Consider the following 21,167-nt stretch of genomic DNA (forward strand, 5'->3'; position numbering starts at 1 on the left):
AAATATAATATTTTAAGGTCAACGTAGAAGCCATGGCAGTGCCTTGCATTTCTAGACAAATTATTCTGTGGGATGCATTTGAGAAGTTGATACATTTGCTCAGAAAAAAGATTTGATGGAAGGTGTTTTTTAACTCCCTTTATATAGAAATCATGTTAAACTCTGCATCTGACCCTTTGACAGCTGCATCTTTATGAAGTGGGTTAAGTATTCAACTTTGAATTGACATTTGGAGAACGCTTGTCTTGTGCTTGTTGTACGCATGCTTATTGTTTCACAGCTTCCATATCTTAAGTAGCTAAACCTTTCATTCAGATTTATTTTGGTTATGGCCAGTATGGTCCATCCAACATAATAATCTTTTGTGCTGCTGCATGAATTGAAATGAAATGGAACAGCAGGAGCAGAGGTTTACAGGGCCATACTCAATAACTTACATTTTGTGTGCAATGCTTAAATAAGAGATGCACATTTTTCAAAAATGCTCATTATTTTCCACAATATGTGGATGAATCACTTTGTCTATCCTTCTATTTCAGCTTGTGGGCTCTGTTTGTCAACCTCACTCATGTTCCCTTGCTTAGTTCTTCTAAATTATTTGTTCTGTTCTTTTACTCATAAATATATGTATGCCATACATATTCACATGTCAATACATGCCTGATTTTATGAGGCCCAGTGTGTTTTAGGATGGTCATAAATGAGCAAATAATGAGTCAAAACAATTGGAAATTATAACGACAACTCACATGTAAAGCGATCAAACACACGGGTATTCAGCCTCTGAGACATGTACAGTGACTGATGGTAGTGTGGTGTATATCACCCCCTCCTCCTGTCTGTAACATCTTGTCACAGGTGTCTATACAGTATATATATATACTGTTGGGTATTTAACCTACAGCTAAATGCATCAATTTGTATAAGAAGATGATACATTTTGTATGAAAAGTCATGATCTGCAAAGTGTGTCTGCAACTGAATGTAGTGAGTGTAAAGTAGCCTAACCCAGCATACAATTAGAACATTTTTAATTTAATGCCTTGAAATTGTGAAATACAGTACTGATGCCTGTAAGTTGAAAAAAAAAAAAAAACACTTCATTGACAATTTATTATCGACAACCGAACAATATTAAATGCTTCCCAGAGGTTGCAAGGCTCTTAATGTGGACTGTATTAGTTTGCCCCCCCCTCTACGTCCTTGGACAATATTTTAACCAAGAGATGACGCAGAGGCCTTGTGTCTTCTCTCTGCAGCCAATCAGCGCCATCCTTCCGGGATCACGTCGACAAGCTACTCGTAACTCCAGGAAGCTGGAAGTTTGTTTTTTTTACGGCTGCGTTTTAAACCAACTTCAAAGTTTTAATTCCAGAGTTTAGACAAGAAGCCGAGCCGAATAATCATTTTTTTGACATTTGTATTCATTATTTAAAGAAGCTATCTTTGGAAATCAACTTTGTTCCAAGTCTACAGCAAGGCGGACGAGCAGGACTTCATTTCATTTAAAGTCGCCACACATCACCATAAGATGTTGGCCTCGAGTCTTTTGGATAATTTCCGCACCGAACACCAAGATGACCAAGCGAACAAAGTGAGTACTGGTGTGAAACACTCGCCTGGATTTGTTCTGGGGTGTTTATAGTCTATCGTGACGGGATATTTGAAGGCCTAACGTTACTGTGTGACAGTGACAACGAGTCACTACTGTAGATGCATAATGCACGTAGGTCATTGCATACATTCAGATGGTGTTTAATGCACAACATGTGTAATATGTTTATCTACTGCATTCATATCTTTCCAGCTATATAACGCTGAATTAAATGTAGCTATTTGGAGCACGCTGGCTGTCATGGCTTACTTGGACGCTTAAATACAATGAAGGCATTTTAACATAAACACCTGTGCTTTCTTTGTTATGAAAAATGTTGTTGTAAAAAAACAACTTCTAAACATATTAATTCCATTTATAATACACTGCATATACTGGTTATCATTTCCTATTGTTTTATTTCTTATTTATTACAATTCCTGATTGCAGTATTGTGCAATCAGTGATAGAAAGCATCACATCTAATAGGCTCAGTAACACTACACATGGGCCTTTCTACTGACTCTTAAAAATAGTTGAATGGAACTCATTTTCCCATTTGTCTTGCTCTTTGCTGCCATTGTACTGGAATAGCTGCCTTCGTTGTTAATTTCTGTTTCTGGGAAGGTTTCAGCTGTCACCCCTCTTATTGGGCCTCTGCTCTTTGTGCAAAAATAAAAATAAATAAAGTGTCACTTGAAACAAAACGTAGCATCTGCCCCAGTTCCTTTAGTTAATGCCAGGCCCATATCGCGTGTGTTTTTTGCTTATCCACTTTATCACAAACATTGACACCAACAGTCATATTTGTACTTGGCCTAACGAGCCATAACTATTCCACCAGCGCTTTTCAATTGTAAAAGATCTGAGCCATGTCAAATCAAAGTCTGCTCAACACATCAGTGCTGTCTGCTACGGCACTCAGCTGTGGAGCGGTGATTAAGCTGGAGATGTGCGATGACCATGTTAGGTTGTTTGTGATGCTGAACACTTAAAACTGATGTAGACTGGGTTGAGTGTCTTCGCCTTTTTTCTAAAATCAACAAGCTCTGAGCAGTAGGTTGTTCTCTGAGCACCACTCTGCAAGATTGTTTATTTCCTCTCAACATGAGGTCTCATCATTGTTCGTAGATAATGATAGTGCCATCGGAAAACTTCCCAACAGAGTTCTCTTAATGTCGTGGGTGTGCGGCGTGAACAAGAGGGGGCTGAGTACACAGCCCTGGGGGGCTTAAAGTGTAGCAAGTATGGCTGCCAATCTCAACTGCCCGGGGTCTGTCTGAGTCTAATATCCAGTTGTAGGGTGAGATACTCCAGCCCACAGTGATAAGTTTGCTAATCCCTTTCATGGGGTCGCTTGGGTTAAACTCTGACCTTACATTAACAAACAGCATTATGATGAAGGCGTTGTTATTTTCATGATGTGTGAGGGCTGAGTGCAGAGCAGTGGAGATGGCATCGTCTGTGGATCTGTTGGCTCTGTATGCAAACTGGCTGTGACGTTGTTGGTATGCTGGAGAACCAGTTTGTCAAAGCACTTCATCAGAATGGGGGTGAGTGCCACAAGGCGGTCGTCATTTACTCACGTTTGACTGGACACTGCAAATGTTTTGGGTGCACGGATGATGGTGGCTGTGTTGAAGCAGGTTGGAAATGTTTATTGAAAATGTCAGTGATGACATCAGTTAGCTGGTTGGCTCATGCTAGTACACAACCAGGGATGTTATCTGGCCTCGTAAATACAGATCAGTTAATTTACAATATTCACACGTATGCATCAGCCAGCAATACGAACAGAACTGCTTTTGGGCAAACAAAACATGTTGTTTTGCATCTTTTCCAGGTGCACCATGCCTTTGACACACTTGTTACTGACACACCCGTCTTCACAGACTGTAAACACAACTTGGTATCAAAATAAAGGAATCCATCTAAAGATGTTTGCGCTTTTCTCAATGCAGAACTGCCCGTTTTTTTTAATGTAATATATTTATACATTTGTAATTATTTTAATGACATTCTAAATTCACAATCTTACTTTTTTAACTAACTGCTCTACTGTTGCATGTATGCATGTATGCATGTATGCAAGCAAGCAAGCAAACGCACGCCTTGGCTGGCATGTAACGGTTTCTCCTCTCTACAATGGCTTAGGTGGACAAATATCTGCACCATTTTCAGCTGTCGGATAAGATTTTAATGGATTTGTCAATACGATTTCGACGAGAGATGGACAAAGGCCTGTGCAGAGACACCAACCCCACAGCTGCTGTCAAGATGCTGCCCACCTTTGTGCGCTCCACTCCTGATGGAACCGGTAAATACGGCTTTTTATACGTATGAAATGGGTCCATTGAATGCATGTTAGACCCATTCATATTAGATTGCTGTTAAAGGATCAATAGCCCCTGAACACCTCTCTTCCAAATTATTCAGTAACTTTCCCTCCTTAAAGTTAAACAAATCAGACAAGCTGTTTGTACCTCAGTATCAGGCAAAGGGTCCATGTCATTCATGCTTCCTCTGAAAACCAATTCGATTTTTTTTTTTTGATTTATTTAGGTTTATTTATTTTGCACAATTCAAACAATAAAAGAAAAAATAATCAAACATAACAGAGATAAATGAATATCACAGTGCAGGAAGAGACAGAAAGCCAGCTGGGCTTATTTGAAGCCTCCACCTATATCATTTTACAAAATTACATCTGAATGACACAATTTGATGTATGTTATTCAGACTTACAGTCATTGCTGGAACTTCAATAAAGTTGGACACCCCTCGGTTGTCAATAGTTATTTTTCACAGTAAGAAACTCTGGTTGAAACTTGAATTCCGTGTGTTATGTGTGTTATGTGTGTTATGTGTGTTATGCGTGTTATGTGTGTTATGCGTGTTATGTGTGATATGTGATTATATCTTGTTTTTTGTTCAAAGAGCAAGGTGAATTCCTGGCCCTCAATCTTGGCGGATCCAACTTCCGGGTGCTCCTGGTCAAAGTTATGGCCAATGGCAAGCAAGAGGTGGAGATGGAAAATCAGATTTATGCCATTCCTGAACACCTCATGAGAGGCAGCGGGTCAGAGGTAATAACACACGGCTACTATGCTCTGCAAACAATGTCGTGTACAGTACATGTCTTGGAAAACTTTTATTAAAGTCATGGCACATTGAAAAATCCTATAGCTCCACTCCAAATCCCTTTTTACATTATGAATTTTTGAATTTTTAGAAGTTTATGTATTCAAAATGACGAGAAGAGACGTTGAATTGGAGTTGCAACCCAGCGGGAAGTGTTTTAATGAGCACACGGCAACATTCAACAAAATCCAATGTATTACTTCTCACAAACGCATGTTTAGTGGATCAGAAGACGGATTAGGATTTATATACTCGTATGAAATAGATTGTCAGACAGCCAGACCTAATGAAACAATAGGATGTATTGAAATTATGTCATGGAGACTTGCAAATGTCCCCATTTTGTCCCCAAAAAACAATGTGACTGTGATCAGCTTTTTGTCCCCACAAGATGGGCTATTCGCAAACACACACACACACACCCTCATTTTTCAGCCCTTGGTTAATAAGAAAACTGACCTTTTCTCTCTCCTGTAGTTATTTGACCACGTAGCTTATTGCCTGGCTAATTTCCTGGAGAAGTTGGGCATAAAGGATAAAAAGCTTCCTCTGGGTTTCACCTTCTCTTTTCCCTGCCAGCAGACCAAGTTGGATGAGGTGAGTGATTTAGAAGTTATTTTATCTACTTCAAGTAATTCTCAAACCATAAAGTGTGAAACTTGGTGTCGTAGACAAACATTGGTGAAGTTTGTCAATATAGCATGCAGTGAGTTTTAATGCAGCTTTGTACAAAACAATAGAAATGGGTGTAAACAGTGGCTCTTCGATCCATCAAATACACCAGAGACTCATTGGTTTTGTTAGGCTTTGATCCAACACAACACATTTTGCTGGTTGAAAAAGTAAGGCGCACTGCCTTTTTATCTGTAGAAGTGCGTAAAAATGATACGCCGAGCGAGCGACTGACTGAGCTGGCTGGATAGGAAATGTCTGGACTGTCTCTATGGATGGTAGCAGCAACGTGTTATTTGTTTGGTGACTAATGCACAGGGTCAGCTAAGTTAATTGGTTCACAAGTAGAAAAACATTCCACAAAAAGATGGCCTTCACAAACTCAATGAAAAGGAATATCAAGCAGCAAAATAAGCGTAATGCTGTTAAAGTCGGAGCTATAGAACAGAATAATACTGGAAACATTCAGAACTTTTTATGCAAACATAAGAAAGTTCAGCTGGAGCAAACTCCTTCTGCTTAATCATCCCGCTAGAAACTCTGAAACATGTGAGACATCTTTCATACATTCTGGTTATTATGCTCTGAAGTTTAGTAAAATGGCCTCCTCACATTTTTACGTCGGCGTGTATTAGGGAGGTTAATCAGTTTAATAATTGATCTGCTTACCGACAATAAGAATTTTGACCGATGAACGCTTTCAGTTTAACAGTTGAAATAATAAATTAAAACTCTGAGGAGCGGCTTGACACTAAAATGAGAATAGCTGGTCCACTCTGAAGGCCAGCCTCGCTGAAAAGAAACGGGCTTTTTACTCAGTCTTTATTTTCCTATTTGCAGAGTGTTTTGGTGTCTTGGACCAAAAGCTTCAAGGCAAACGGAGTGGAGGGAAAGGACGTGGTCAGCCTTCTGAGGAAATCCATCAAAAAACGAGGGGTACAAAATCTAGTTTCCATGTTACATGATGTACTATTTACTGTATGGAGATAACGCAAAGAAATGTAACTAACCACCAAAGCTAAAAAACAGTAAAAGCAACCCATTATTAGAGTCGAATGCAGTGCGAGTATTAAAGGTGAAAAGCTGCGAGATCACATGCCAGTTTGCTCGAATTGACGCAAATATGTCTCTGCATGAGTTGAAAATGTTTCAACGTGAGGGAAACGTCTGCAAGTTCAGTTTGAACACGCATTGGCACTCACCAACAGCTTGGTTGTGGTCAATGTGCAAACACATCCAAATCAGGATGCCCAAATCAGTAGCCCTGTCGGAGCCCTCAGAGAATGAGGATTTCTCATAGCTCACAAATATTGATTGTGGCTTTCCAACCGTGTCATGACGAATTGATTTCATTTTTGATAAGTGAACATTTGCCAGCTCTTGCAGCATCCTTAGAGATGATTCTGCAAACACAGCAGTGCAGGAGGTTGCCTTCTCCAACAGTTTCTGTCAGTTGGATGATGATTTACATGCAGATCCTTGGCTGGTGGGAGCGGAGCTGGAGCAAACGGCTGTTTGACTAGACAGAGGCGTCTCAAGATGTGGATTTGGGTCTCGGACTCAGTCCAACACGAACAAGAAGAGCTCGTAAGAAAGTCAGACACGGACCAGAAAATGGAAAAAGTACTTGTCCTTACTTAATAAGTATTTAATTCACACAGGAATATGCAACATAGGCTTTACCATCTGGTTACTTCATATAGACTGTTAATTTATTGAATTACCAGTGAACCTGCTATATTTAGATTTATATTATTCGAGACATGAAATGACCTGCTGTATATCCGGGTAGAACATTTTGGCCATATCGCCCAGCCCTAATAAGAACAAAGGCGATCCGTCCAGTGGTCCTTAACCTTGCTGGCCACTTGCTTAAGGTAAGACAGCAGTGTCTTGAAGTAATACCTCTAGTCCAAGTCGAGATGTGTTGGCCACCTCTGCAGGCACCTTGTGCGAGTGACGTGGGTAACGGCGAGGTGTGACGACACGTCAAGGATTGTGAAGTGCAGCCACAATGACCAAAGTAGTGCTGCAGAATCCACGTCAAACCCCAGGAAGACGGCCATGGATGTTTGCAACTCATTTTTACAAAAAGAAAATCGTCACTCTTGCCCACTCAAATAATTTCCATTTGTGTTACAGACAAGCTAATGGTAAGATGCTAAGGAACCATTTGTTTACATTAAAAACAAAGCCAGACTTCTTGTGTTGTATGGTCCAAATCTGTGACTTGAAATACTTGAATGTATATTAACCTTATTTTATAGTTGGCCACAGTCCAGCAAAGGATATCTGTCAATCTAAAGTTCTGTGCCAACCCAAAAACAACGTTTTAATGTAAACACTTCAATCAAATCTCATTGCAGGACTTTGACGTTGACATTTTGGCTGTGATCAATGACACAGTGGGAACCATGATGACCTGTGGCTACGATGATCGTCACTGTGAAATTGGCCTCATCGTGGGTGAGTCCAGTCGAACTGTGAATGGAATAAGAAGGATTGGATAAAGTCACCACTTGTTTGCACACGTGCCAGTTAGCAGAGCAATTGACAAACATTACTATGTTCAGAGGCAGTGAAATAATCTCCCACCGGTGTAAAGTTGTGTTGAGACGTGACTGTAAAGACCGTAGCGCATGATTTACATAGTATTCCTCCTGTGATCCCTCTGTATGGAAGCAGCTGCATTTTTCTGTTTCTTATTCAGATTTGTCTCCTGTGCTGCAAGCTACTATTCATTGTTTACGTGAGCATAACGGGTGTATAATGTGCAGAAGTAAGGTAGGGAAGGTTAGATCCTCAGTCTATGTCTTGACATGTGGTAACATGTTACTAGTCGATTGTCCTCTTTGCTATAGTGTCATGGTGTTATTTCATTTTATATGTCAGACTTGGTGCTTGTATTAAATCACATATTTTAACATTACTATCCATACTAAAGAAATTCTTGCAGGAAATAGAGCAGCTCCTGGCAGTGCCATAAACATAGTAGTAGCCTTTATTGTGTTTTTGCATGTTTTACGTTTCTCCCAGTTTGGATCAGCCAGTTCTTCCTGCACTGCTGGTCCTGTCACTGCTAACTCCCAGTCTTGTTCTGGGGAACATTTGGACAGACTTGTGTTTCTTTGGATTCAGATGGGAGTTGCCAACTGCTTCTTTTAATCAGCCAGTTGGATCCCATTACCCTGCTGCACAGGTTTCTCGTAGTGGCGCTTCACATTACTGCCTTTAATAATCGTCACGGTCTCTGAACATGTGAGACATACTGGTTTTAAAACCGTAAACTGCCCGTAGGAAGAATGAAGATATAAGAGTCTGTCCATTCTTGGTTAAAGACTCTGGTCTCTCTGGTCTCTCTGACCACTGTTCTCTTTTAGGGGAAAGTCTTGTGAAATAACTTTTCTGACTCACGCAATTCTCCTGCTCCTCGGTCTCTTTCCTCGTCTCCCACTTCGTGTGTAAATCTCAGTCGAGTCGGAAAACTTATCGGAATACACATATTTGATTGGCTGAGCAGCATCACGTGATGTGATTTACAACGCATGCAATTGGTCGGGGTGTTTCTCGGACCGCTAAACGAGGCTAGAAAAGCTGCACCGGTTAAAATAGAATAATTCTCAATTATCTATCGGTTTTAGGTCCAGGGTCCGGATACAACGGCGTCCGGATCCGGACTGCGGTCCGCCTATTAGTGACCCCTGTAATATACTGTACATGTGTACAGAAATAAACTGAAAAATCAATGAATGGTTGAATCAATGCCATAAGAAAACCTATGAATGGCCTGCGGGCAAAGCTGTTCTGAGTCTGTGGGCCAGTCAGCAGCAGGCAGAGCAGTTTGTGGCTGATGAGGCGATTTGGGTCTCTGGTGGCCTTCAATCTTCTTTTATATAGCTCTGTCGGTAGATTGCAACCTTAACAAGCGTGAAGCTTGTTTTGCTGCTTGAGCTTGTGAAGGACATCTTTTTGTGAAAGTTTTTTCTTTACTTGTGAACCAATTAACTTAGGTGACCCTGTATTAGTCACCGCACAGATAACACGTTGGCGGTGCCATCGATAGAGACAGTCGAGACAGTTGTATTTGACGTAGAGGTCCTCCTGGCTGCTCCGTCCTGGTGATGTGCTGAGCAGTTTTTACCACCCTCTGTAGAGCCTTGCGGCTGAGAGTGGTGCAACTGCATTTGGTGATGCAGCCTCTCAATGGTGCACCTGTAGAAGTATCCTGAAATTCATGCTAAACCTCCCATGCCTGCGGAGGAAGAAGAGCCCAGGTTTTACTGATACTGCAGTAAAATGTCGAATGTGAACTACTTAGTAATATTGGTGCTAACATCCCTTCCCTCAAGGAACGGGCACCAATGCCTGCTACATGGAGCATATGAGGAACCTTGACCTGCTGGACGGCGATGAGGGCCGGATGTGTGTTAATACAGAGTGGGGTGCTTTCGGAGACGATGGTTCTCTGGAGGATCTGCGCACCGACATCGACCGGGAAATAGATGCAGGCTCTCTAAACCCTGGCAAGCAGCTGTGAGTGTCTTTGAGCTTATTTTCCCCGGTACAACATTAAACATCCCTCCGTAGTGGATTCACTTCCGCAGCAGACAAGCATGCCTTTTATCTGTCATTTCTATTGTTCATATCGGTATATTCATGATATTTTAGTTGAGCCCTCCCTTTTGTCTGACCTACTCCTATTTAATTTTGCTGTGAATGTAAACTGCATACAATAGATACAATTTGTCTTCAGCATAATGTACATTTCCACAGCATTATCACGTCACACTCACAACTCTGATTGATCCTTGTAGCAGATGAATGCTGTTCTCATTGCAGCTTCATGTTCTTTCTCGCTGTTAAGCTTGTGTTAATGAAGCGCAACACATTCCGCTCTGATGTTTCACTTTAATAAGCATTCCAGCTGCTCAAGGGACATAATCCTTGTTATTGCTAACATGTTATCTAACACTTGATTACACCACCTTGCCAGTGTGATCCTAAACTTAATTTATTCAGTATTGCAAAACAAAAACGGCTATATCCAGTCTCCATGATCAAAAAGCCCTTTATTTATATATCTATATGTGAATTAGTCTGGTGTGTTATTTCGATTTTTTGGGACTTCCGTCATTTGAATGTTTTGTGTTTCTGGCTGTTAATTCCTTTTATCCATAGTTTTGCTGTGGTTAGTACTTTACATTTATGTATTTTTGTGCGTTAATCATTGCTGCTGTTCTTGCATTATAATTAACTACACTAAAGTAAGCAGTAGGTGGAATAATATCTCTATTAATTGTCTTTATCTAAGATTGTTTAAGCTGAAATACTTGGTGGAACCACTCAAAAAGAGGTTCAGCGTGAGATTCAACAGCAGCTTGTATTCGGGTTGTCAACGTAATCTCTCCTGTGGGATATTATCACCTGCTGTCAAAGGCAGATCAAGTAGAAAAAGACAGCAGCATGTGAAATGTATCCAGTCCTTTTTAGACTGACAAATACATCAGGAGGTGTCTTTATTCAAACATCACTGATTTCATCAGAGTTCACCATCTGCTAGCTGCATGTGTAGATACAGTTTTGGTGGCTCTGTTTAAGGTATGAATCCAAACTCTTAAGGACGTGACACTAGCTTCTTGTGTTGGTGTTCAGGTTTGAGAAGATGATCGGTGGCCTGTACATGGGGGAACTGGTGCGTCTCATCCTGTTGAGGATGACTAAAGACAAGCTGCTGTTCCAGGGAAAGACTACAGCCGAGCTCCTCACCACCGGAAGCTTCAACACCAGCTACATCTATTCCATTGAGAATGAAAAGTGTGTGTGTGTGTGTGTGTGTGTGTGAGAGTCGGATGCAGTGAAGTGTCCAGTTAGAACTGAAAAGATGTCTTGAAGGTCTTCCAATGGTTTGTTTAACTTGGACCCGACATCTTATCACCAGGATGAATGAGATAACTTTACAGAGAGAACATGCTCACGAATGTTTCTGTTCCTACTGTCTTGTATGTTATATGCTAGGGCAGAAAAGGACTGAAAACATAAGTTTGCATTACATTTGAAGTCTTACTTGTAGATGCAGGCGGGTCATGCTGTCAGCTCAAAATGCTGGCGGGCAGAAGGAACCACCATCCCTGTGATGAGACGATCCATTTCACCTCCTGAGCCACAGTCGCCACGTGTCCATTCATCCATCCATTTGTTTTAGCTGCCGACTCTGTTCAGAATCACACTAAGCAGTCAAAGTTATAGTGTATATGTGTATTTGTATTCTACTTTACCTGCAGGGATGATGAAGGTCTGGCGAGTGCGGAGAAAGTGCTCCGGGGCCTGGGTCTGGACCCGTCGGGTGAGGACTGCATAGCCACTCAGAGGGTGTGTCAGATCGTATCCACTCGAGCCGCACACTTGTGTGCTGCCACTCTAGGGGCCGTGCTGCGGCAGATCCGGGACAACAAAGCAGCCGAGAAGCTGCGTACCACTATTGGAGTGGACGGCTCCGTTTACAAAAATCATCCCGAGTAAGTGTCTCAACAAACGCACGCCTCTCCCCTCAGTCCTACCACACTGATAGCTGGGCAGGTGAAGAATTGCAAGGGGTCCTCAATCCAGTTGTTCACAAGGGTGACTCGCAACCCCCCCCCCCCCCCCCCCCCCATTCAGAATCTAGTGAGAAATCCAGAATTCCAGGGTATCCAAAAACCTAGCATGCATAACATAACACGGCTTATATAGCATATGCAAATCTATTCAATTAATGTTAGTAAGATAATGTGAACACACATTTCCCTGTCACAATACTGACCCCTCGTACTTACTGCACAGCAGCAGCACAGTAATGTACAGAATGAAGCTAGTTTCATAGAATATGAAGTTCAGCATTATAATTCCTTTTTCTCTTCCTACATTGTAAATAACACACACACGGATACTCGTATTACACACAAACATTCTCGTAATTTCAGTGTTTCTGCCGTTCTTTCTCCGTCCTCCGCTTGCTGTCACATCAGACTGCGTCTCTCTAGCCCAGTGGTTCTCTAACTGTGGGGTGCACCTGTAGTGGTATTACAGGTGGGGCACAGGGGGAAATGCAGAATTTTTGTATTTCAAAAAAAAAACACAGATATAACTTTATTTGCATTGTTCTGACAAAGTGATTGCACATTTTATTTGTTTTTGTCTGATGGAGCAATCTGGTTTACTTAAGTGATTGCAATTTTCTTTATTCTATTTGAAAAAGCACAGATGGAGGAGTCACAAAAATTCAACATAGACGATTTTGTTACAATGTTGTTGGGGCGGTGGGGCATGAACATTTTTCTTCCTCCAAAGTGGGGCGCGACAGAAAAAGTTTGAGAACCACTGCCCTAGCCTGAGTGCAGGAGGCGGCGGTACTTGTGTTGTTTTGCACCTGTGGCAATCAATTATTCAACCTTGAACTAATAACCTTTATTGTTGTCACGTTTCTTCCAATAGAACACTTACGAATGCAAAAGTAGAGCTCTGAGCTAAAACTAAATAATGAATTAAATACAGAATAAGATAAAGGGGAATAAAATAAAAGATGAGGTCATTTTTCAAATAAAATGATCAGTGAATGGAGATGATCCTAAATGTTATAGTAACTTTTTTCCAATGTGCTACGCCCGCATACCGTATGAATAGAGCTTGTTGAGCTCGGTATTCAATTCGCTGATGAATTCATGTCGGCTGAATAAAGTTGACTGACACTATTGTCTTTCATTACTCTTCTTGTGCTCTAAAGGCGGTCTATTGTAGGAATGAAATTCGAGGGAATGGAAATGGAGGTCGTGTGTTGACGGCGTTCGGACTAACCAGAGCTGCAGTGCATGAGCTGTGTCTTTGAAGTCCTTCAATGTCGAGCAATGCTGATGAAATATCGGAGCAACAAGCCTGTGATGCCGAGATCTGGAGTATCAACACCTGAATTAGAAATGATCATACACACATTTACAATTACACTTTAAAATTCTCACTTACAGAGCACTTCACGGTCAGGCTCCGGCTTATGTAGCTGATCTACTTCACCCCTATTCACCCGCCCGCACTCTCAGGTCAAACGCTCTAGGTCTTCTGTCAGTCCCACGCACACGATTTAAGAGCCGTGGTGACCGAGCCTTTGAGGCAGTGGCCCCGAGGCTCTGGAATGCTCTGTCTGCAACTCTGCGCCTCGCAGATACTGTGGATACTTTTAAAAGCCAGCTCAAAACTCACCTGTTTAGGCTGGCGTTTGTGTAAAAGTAAACCCATGTCCTAGACCTGCTCTTAAAATATGTTTTACATTTTTATTTAATTTTTTATTATTTTCTATTTAATTTTTTAATTTTCACTGTGTGGATAATTTATTGACCCTTGGGTCACATTGTGTTTTTTATGCTTTTAAATGTCTGCTCTGTTTAGCACTTTGTGATACTACTGTCTGTGAAAAGCGCTATATAAATAAAATTCATTCATTCATTCATTAGCAAAGATGTCGTTTAGTTCATCAGCTGAATTAATAACCTCATCATTGAACAAAGAAAATAGTACATACAGAAATCAATGGATGGGGAGTCATTGTATAGGCCTTTCAGTGTGAGAGAAATTGCTTTATTTCCATGTTCCCTTGCCTGTCTGCTCACCTGTTGACTACTTGTGGTGTTGCTGTTGTGCTTGCATCAACTGGGCAGCTGATATTTAACTGGAAAAATAATAATTCAACAATTTTTTTTTATTTTTACTTTACTTTTACTTTAATTTTTACTTTATTGAGTTTGTTTGTGGAAGAGAAAAGGGATGACAGAGGCGATTGCAAAACAACACAGATATTACAAAGTGTGTCCACTTGTCCTAGGTTCTCCAGGAGGCTCCACAAGATGGTACGGCGCCTTGTGCCGGACTGCGATGTGCGTTTTTTGCAGTCGCCGTGCGGCAGCGGGAAAGGTGCAGCCATGGTAACGGCAGTAGCCTACCGTCTTGCCACGCAACATGCTGAGCGTCAGCGCATCCTCGACACCTTGCGCTTGAGCCGTGAAAAGCTGGTGGAGGTGAAGAAGCGAATGAGTGAAGAGATGTTGCGAGGCCTGTCGAAGCAAACCCATGAGCAGGCGAGTGTCAAGATGCTGCCCTCCTTTGTTAGAGACACACCAGATGGAACAGGTAGCTTTCAAAAGAAAATCCGTTATTCCGCTTGACTTGTTGTTGAGTTCAGGTTTCGTTTGTCTATTTTGCTGTTATGTGTATGTTCAGGATTCTTGTCTTTGTTGCCCTCATCAGAGCACGGCGACTTCTTAGCGTTGGACATCGGGGGCTCCAGCTTTCGGGTGCTGCTGGTGCGAGTGAAAAGTGGAAAGAGACACAATGTGGACATGCACCAAAAGATCTACAGTATTCCTCAGGAGACGATGCAGGGCACAGGGGACGAAGTATAAACCCCTCTTTTAATATTTGAAACTGGTCCTCTGACAAAAGGATTCTGATGACTGCATGATGCGGCATTCAGTTCATACAGATATGTAACTTCAGTATTCTCTTGCGTGCCAGCTTTTCAACCACATCGTGTACTGCATCGCCGACTTTCTGGAGTACATGGGCATGAAAGGAGCCTCCTTACCTCTGGGGTTTACATTCTCCTTCCCCTGTTATCAAAGCAAACTGGATCAGGTAACGTTTGAGTCAAGATGCATTAGAAGTGTAATACTAGCTATAATTTGTATCGCAACATATTGATTGTACCAGTAGTTTTGCATATTTTCCTGAACTTCAGGTGTGAATCACATGAATTTGGCAGAAACGATATCGGTTTGTTTTTTTGCTTCGTCACTATTAGTTTAGAAAGAAGGGTACTTGTTTTGTTTTGTATTCAACCACAGCGTTGCCATCAGTGAACTATGAGATGTGTGGCGAGAAGCTATTAAACTAAACTATTAAACTACACTCTGAATCACCAGCTCTGAAATTTCTAACCTCCAAAATAAGGTTTAAAGTCCATAAAAGAAACATATTTTGGTGAATTGTGTAAATGATTATGTCAGCTGCCGTGCAAAGGATTTCAGTTGTTTGAAATGTGGTTTGGCCAGTTGCCTGCAAAGTAATCTTGGTCCACAGAGCGACAATGGCCCTCGTGCAAGAACCACTCGAGCAAACAGACTCGTACAAGCCATTTAAGATCTTAAATTCTGTAATTGCAAAAGTCTCACACACAAATCTATGTTCTCATTTGTTCAGGGCATTCTTCTGAGGTGGACAAAGGGTTTCAAAGCCAGTGGGTGTGAGGGACAAGATGTCCTGACATTACTTAAAGATGCTGTCCACCGCTCACAGGTCAGTAAGCGCATTACAAATACTTTGTCTCAACTTTATTGAGAAATGTGGCCTGTTAATGTTGACACAAGAAAAAGTACTCCCAAGAGGCTTAAGGCAATATACTACATGGTCACACTGATCTTGTCTGTTTCCTCTAGAAATGTATTTGAGTTCAGTTTTTCTCAATGTAGGTATCATATTTGTATCCCTTGAGTTCATTGTCTACCGCTGTATTCTTATACCCTCTTACAAACTGCCACAGGCAGCACAGTATAACCTTTAGAGGGGACATTTAATCAGCCGTTCATTTAAAAGAACGGTCTAGTCAGGTTTCAGACTGAATGGTTTCATCTTAAACCAGGTTCTCTTTTGAATCTTTGCATAATACAGCATCTAGTTATGACACTGTTTTGAAATTACATTATTGCTGTAACAGGGAGATGTAACTCTAAATCTATGACTTCTATATGTTTTGTACCCGTAATCCTTCTTTATTATACAAGTCAAGAAGAGGTGCAGAAGTCTTGTTTTGTCTTACATCACTTGAATTGCAATATGCTGAAAGGTTATTGAATAGGGACGACAGACTTTTAATACGTCACGACTTATGACTATATATCTGATATTTCTAATTACAAACGATTACACTGCAGCTGTGTTTCCAGTATTATAGATGTCTATCACTGCTTCCAGGAATTTGACTTGAACTTTGTGGCGGTGGTTAACGACACAGTGGGAACCATGATGACCTGCAGCTATGAGGACCCCGAATGTGAAGTGGGACTCATCGTGGGTAAGTCTGTCCCCCCCCCCCACATCCTCTATTTATGTTTTCACTTTGGAATGAAGCTCATCAAAGACTTGGATAAATACTTTTCCACATTTCTTTGACTCAGGCACAGGGACTAATGCCTGCTTCATGGAGGAAATGCAGAACATCGAAGTGGTGGAGGGCGATGATGGCCGTATGTGTGTCAACATGGAGTGGGGAGCATTTGGTGACAATGGCGAACTTGATGACTTCTGCACCGAGTTTGACCGCATTGTCGATAATTGCTCTAACAATCCTGGGAAACAGAGGTATTGGATTAGTAGTTTATGACATTATAAAATCAACTTTATGTCCATGAAAAACAACCAAAAAGTGCCAACACTCTCATCAAACAGCATCACTTTGTCATGAATACAGTTAAAACTAATAAGCAAGAAGGTGCCAAGGACAGAGAGCACTGAGTAGCTTGAGTCGTAGACGCAGACGGGCCTGTAGTCATTAAGTCCTGTGATCCTTTTTGTTTTTGGGGACGGGGGTGATGGTGGAGGCCTTGAAGCAGATTGGTGTGTGGCATGTCTCTCATGACTTTTAAACAGCCGATTGACGGCTCGCTCCAGAATAGAGAGAGTTGTCACTGGGGGGGGGGGGGGGGGGGGAGGGCCTGGCGGTCTGGAGCTGATGGATGGGTCTTTTATTCCGTAGTAGTAAATAATAAGCTGCAGTTTATGTTTACATAACGCAGGGCTGATACACATAGAGACAGACAACCATTGACACGCTCATTCATACGTACGGGCAATCTGAAGTCATCGGTTAACCTAAGCTGCATGACTTTGGACTTTGGGAGTAAGCCGGAGAACCCGGAGGGAACCCACGCTGACACGGGGAGAACACTCAAACTCCAAACAGAATGTGCCGCCATATCCGGGATCGAACCCGTGCCCCTCTTGCTGTGAGGTTGATTGCAGCTGTCATTGATGTTGTTGAATACAAATGGGCTTTTCCTACTATGAAGTGTAAAAAATAAAAAAGAAAAGGTAAAATAACCAACCTCTCTAACAACTGGGCTGCCAGTGCGTCTGTTTATTCTATTTCATTCATGAAAATAAAGTCAGATCTATTCTCTTTGGAGGTTGTGACACTACAATAGCTTTATAGTATGATGCAAATAGTAAATGATATTATTCATTTGAATGTGTTGCTGTGTGTCTTTTTCTCTAAGGTATGAGAAGATGATCAGTGGCATGTACCTGGGGGAGATAGTGAGGAATGTGCTGATAGATTTCACTGATAAGGGCTTGCTGTTCAGAGGGAAAATGTCTGAGCGACTCAAGACCCGGTGCATCTTCGAGACCAAGTTCCTGGCACAGATTGAAAGGTGAGTGTGACAGACTAGTCTCAGTAACCCTGTTCACACTTGGTCTGAGACACGTGTGGAGATGCGTTCTAATGCTGAAATTGTCTTAATGCCGAATAAATGGATACGGAGTGAATAAAGACAGTTATTCATCAAGTTCAAGTTAAATCTCAAATGTATTTGTGTATCCTTTCAGGGATATATCAAACGTACCTTCTCAGGTGTGAACTATCAGTTCTCAAACACATTGATACACGTACAACTGAAGAGTTGTGGGGGCTCCAACGCTCAAATAATCTTTCGGAGATGTCGCCACAAAAGGAAGTGCTGTGTGCGCATTGCTTACCGGTCTTATTATCTGTGTGTTTTCATCTAAAATACAATAACCTCAAGTTGCTGAAAGACAAATAAGGTTCCATCGAACGAATCTCTGTCAGGAATATGAATATTGCATAAACCCATTGTTTTTAATGATGAAGTGCAGTTTAACAGTGTTTTAGTCAATATAACACAACAGCATTCAACCTACAGTAAAATCACCCATTTGAGTAAATGAATCATTGCTACACAGAAAGTCCATCTCTTAGACGTGTTTAACCCTCGTTCTCTCTGACCCCAAAGTGACCGTCTGGCCATGCGACAGGTCCGCTCAATCCTGCAGCACCTGGGCCTCACCAGCTCCACGTGTGATGACAGCGTGCTGGTGAAGGAGGTGTGCAGCGTGGTCGCACGCCGCGCCGCTCAGCTCTGTGCAGCTGGCTTAGCCGCTGTGGTCGACAAGATACGACAGAACCGCAACCTGAATCAGCTGTCCATCACCGTGGGAGTGGACGGCACCCTCTACAAGACGCACCCTCAGTAAGGAGCAAACGTTTTCCCAACACGAGTACGAAGTCTGCATGAGTGCAGAAGCATGACATTTTCAAGTTTTCTTCAAGTTTGAGTTTTACAGCTACTTCATGTTCATTTATTCTTTACTACCAAGCTACCAAGTTTGCATGAAATATGAGAGGATTTTCATCTAACCCTGGTTCCCTTCACCCCCCCTCTCACTCTTCCTTTAGTTTCTCCAGCATCATGCAAGAGACGTTGCAGGATTTGGCACCGCAGTGTCATGTGACTTTCCACAAGTCTGAGGATGGAAGTGGGAAGGGAGCAGCGCTGATCACAGCCGTGGCCTGTAGGATGAAGAGTGAAGGGCAGCACTGAATCGACTGCGGTGGACGGGTAGAACCAGAGCTACAACTACTGAGGTCTCCAAAATATAGTTACAAACAACTTGGTTAGTTTAGATATTTAGTACTGAAATGTTTAATATGACTTGTTTTGTGTGTGTTTCCATGTACACAAATGTGCATGTTAGCTGACATTGCATGGGACGGTGGAGAATGATTTCAGTTTAGCTTGTGTTAGAGAAGATGCACCTGCTGTGAAATAGGACTGTTACGAGATGTGGAGCTGTTCTTTTTTTACACTCCCTCCTTTTTTTTTTTTTTTCTTTTTTTTTTGCAACTTCTAAGCTGCAGGTTTCCAGCCGGCTGACTTCATTTGTTTATAATGAATATAACGTCTGTCATCTGTGTAGAGACTGTGGTTTGGAAAGGTTTATTTATACAGCAACTTTTCAATATCTGAAGTCACAAAGTGCCTCACAATAAAAGTCAAAAGCAAGACATGAAATAAAGGAAGCTGTAAAGGACATTGTGTATCTTAACTTTGAAATGATCCGATCTACAAAATGAACCCTGTCTGCATGATTTTTGTGTTTAGAATACTTTGTTCTGCAAGGCTTTTCTTATTTGAGCTCTGTAGTAAGAATGATTAAACTTGAGATTTGAATTGAAACTCTTCTATGAAGTTGTAAACTTTTACTTTGTTATCAACTTTCCATTTTGTCCTCGTGCAAGTATAAACCATTTAAAAAGGTCATACAACATAAATGTGTGACTCTCCGTCTCTTCACTCCAGAATGAATGGATTGGATGATTGAGTCAAAGCTTAATCATACCGTATGTTTTTTTTAGTCATACTTTAGACCCTTAACTGCCTGCCTGGAAGGGCGAGTTGATTAAACAGTGATCAGAACGTAAAGGGCACGACTTAGTCGCTCTCTTGGGTCTGGTAGTCGGAGGGAATACAAAAGGTTAAAGAAGAGATTGTCTCTTCTCTACACACTAAGTGTCTGCAGCTTCCGAGGGATATTTCAGTACAATTGTGAGAATCAGTAAACAGGTTATTGGGATAGTTCTCCACTCCAACATGGCTTGTCCTTTTTGTCCACCAAAAATATTGAGAAATCTAAGAAGGAAAGCAGAATTTTCTCCAACAATCAGACTTCTACAGGATAGGGCCAACAGTTTAGACAACAAGAGTCTGTTTGAGGATTGAGTTATGGAATCGCCTGAGGACATATCTGTTGATCTTGTTGAGCTTTGAAGGAAATATCTTTTGTTGGAACCTTTAAGGGCTAATTCTTCCACGAGCTTTCTCTCCAACATGCTCATTTGTTGGTCCATGGTGCAGCAGCAGAGTGGCAAACAGATTCCAAATCCATTTCCAAACATCCCCATGTGGCGATACTGTACATATCAAGTGGATTGATGCCACACAGTTGGCAAGTTTGACGGATGGATATTATTGAACAACATTGTCTGATAGCTTTTTTTTAATCATCCTTTAATTTTTACAAATGGTGAGAAATGGTGACAAAAAGACGATGCAGCAGTATCCTTATCCATATCGATCATCTTCTCTTCCATCACTGAGTGAGAGGCGTGATGATGCAACCCTGCACAGCCTCAAAGACAGCTCATCCCCCCCCCCCCCCCCCCCCCCCCTGCACGGTTTCCTGCCTTAACCATCCACTTACTCACTTCGTAGGGATAGGGTCATTGTTGTGCCCACGAGTTGGACCAAAACACATCTCTCTTTTATCCCTCGTACTCTTAAATCGTTTGATAAACAACTTATGTTGCACCTTTTATTTTCAAACATACAAACGATTCAGTTCTAACTAACAAAATCTACCCTCATCAAGCATTGGCATGTCTTTATCAAGGCTTAACTGCACAATATATGACAGCAATTCTGTTGGCAGGAAAGTTTCTTGTAACCTCTTAAGGATGTGTATTTATAACATATCGGGAAATTCTGAAAATGAATATAATTTGAGCTGATTTTGCCTTTCATTTTCTAAAAAAGTGTACAATAAAATCTCATGAAATGAGACATGGACATAGTATGGATCCTGATGAACAACAATCCAGTGACATTTTGACATAACCTCTTAAGGATTAGTTTTTATAAAATGTCAAATATGGGGAAATTTTAGC

General features: G+C 41.5%; 1 protein-coding gene across 3 annotated transcripts; it reads left to right on the forward strand.

Annotated features, from left to right (window-relative positions):
• Window positions 1–1,320: 1,320 nt before the first annotated feature.
• Window positions 1,321–19,765, forward strand: hk2 (hexokinase 2). 3 transcript variants are annotated; one of them, XM_079269413.1, is made up of 18 exons: window positions 1,321–1,594; window positions 3,749–3,911; window positions 4,532–4,680; window positions 5,213–5,332; window positions 6,248–6,343; window positions 7,774–7,873; window positions 9,757–9,940; window positions 11,060–11,221; window positions 11,689–11,922; window positions 14,256–14,560; window positions 14,678–14,826; window positions 14,945–15,064; window positions 15,629–15,724; window positions 16,400–16,499; window positions 16,603–16,786; window positions 17,701–17,856; window positions 18,457–18,693; window positions 18,900–19,765. In XM_079269413.1, the coding sequence occupies exons 1-18, from the start codon at window positions 1,532–1,534 to the stop codon at window positions 19,042–19,044; spliced, it is 2,763 nt and encodes a 920-aa protein (XP_079125539.1). In that variant the 5' UTR covers window positions 1,321–1,531; the 3' UTR covers window positions 19,045–19,765. The 3 variants fall into 3 exon arrangements, with proteins under 3 accessions (XP_079125539.1, XP_079125540.1, XP_079125541.1); XM_079269414.1 differs by having other exon boundaries at window positions 14,265–14,560; XM_079269415.1 differs by lacking the exon at window positions 1,321–1,594 and adding an exon at window positions 3,078–3,147.
• The last annotated feature ends 1,402 nt before the right edge of the window (window positions 19,766–21,167 follow it).

Source organism: Melanostigma gelatinosum, assembly GCF_949748355.1.
Source record: "Melanostigma gelatinosum genome assembly, chromosome: 6".
NCBI lineage: Eukaryota > Metazoa > Chordata > Actinopteri > Perciformes > Zoarcidae > Melanostigma > Melanostigma gelatinosum.

Excerpts from the sequence above, each read along its gene's own strand:
- hk2 (XM_079269413.1), top strand. The coding sequence starts at position 1,532 with ATGTTGGCCTCGAGTCTTTTGGATAATTTCCGCACCGAACACCAAGAT. Across the intron at positions 6,344-7,773 it reads AATCCATCAAAAAACGAGGG|GACTTTGACGTTGACATTTT; the intron begins GTACAAAATCTA and ends ATCTCATTGCAG. Across the intron at positions 14,827-14,944 it reads TGCAGGGCACAGGGGACGAA|CTTTTCAACCACATCGTGTA; the intron begins GTATAAACCCCT and ends CTTGCGTGCCAG.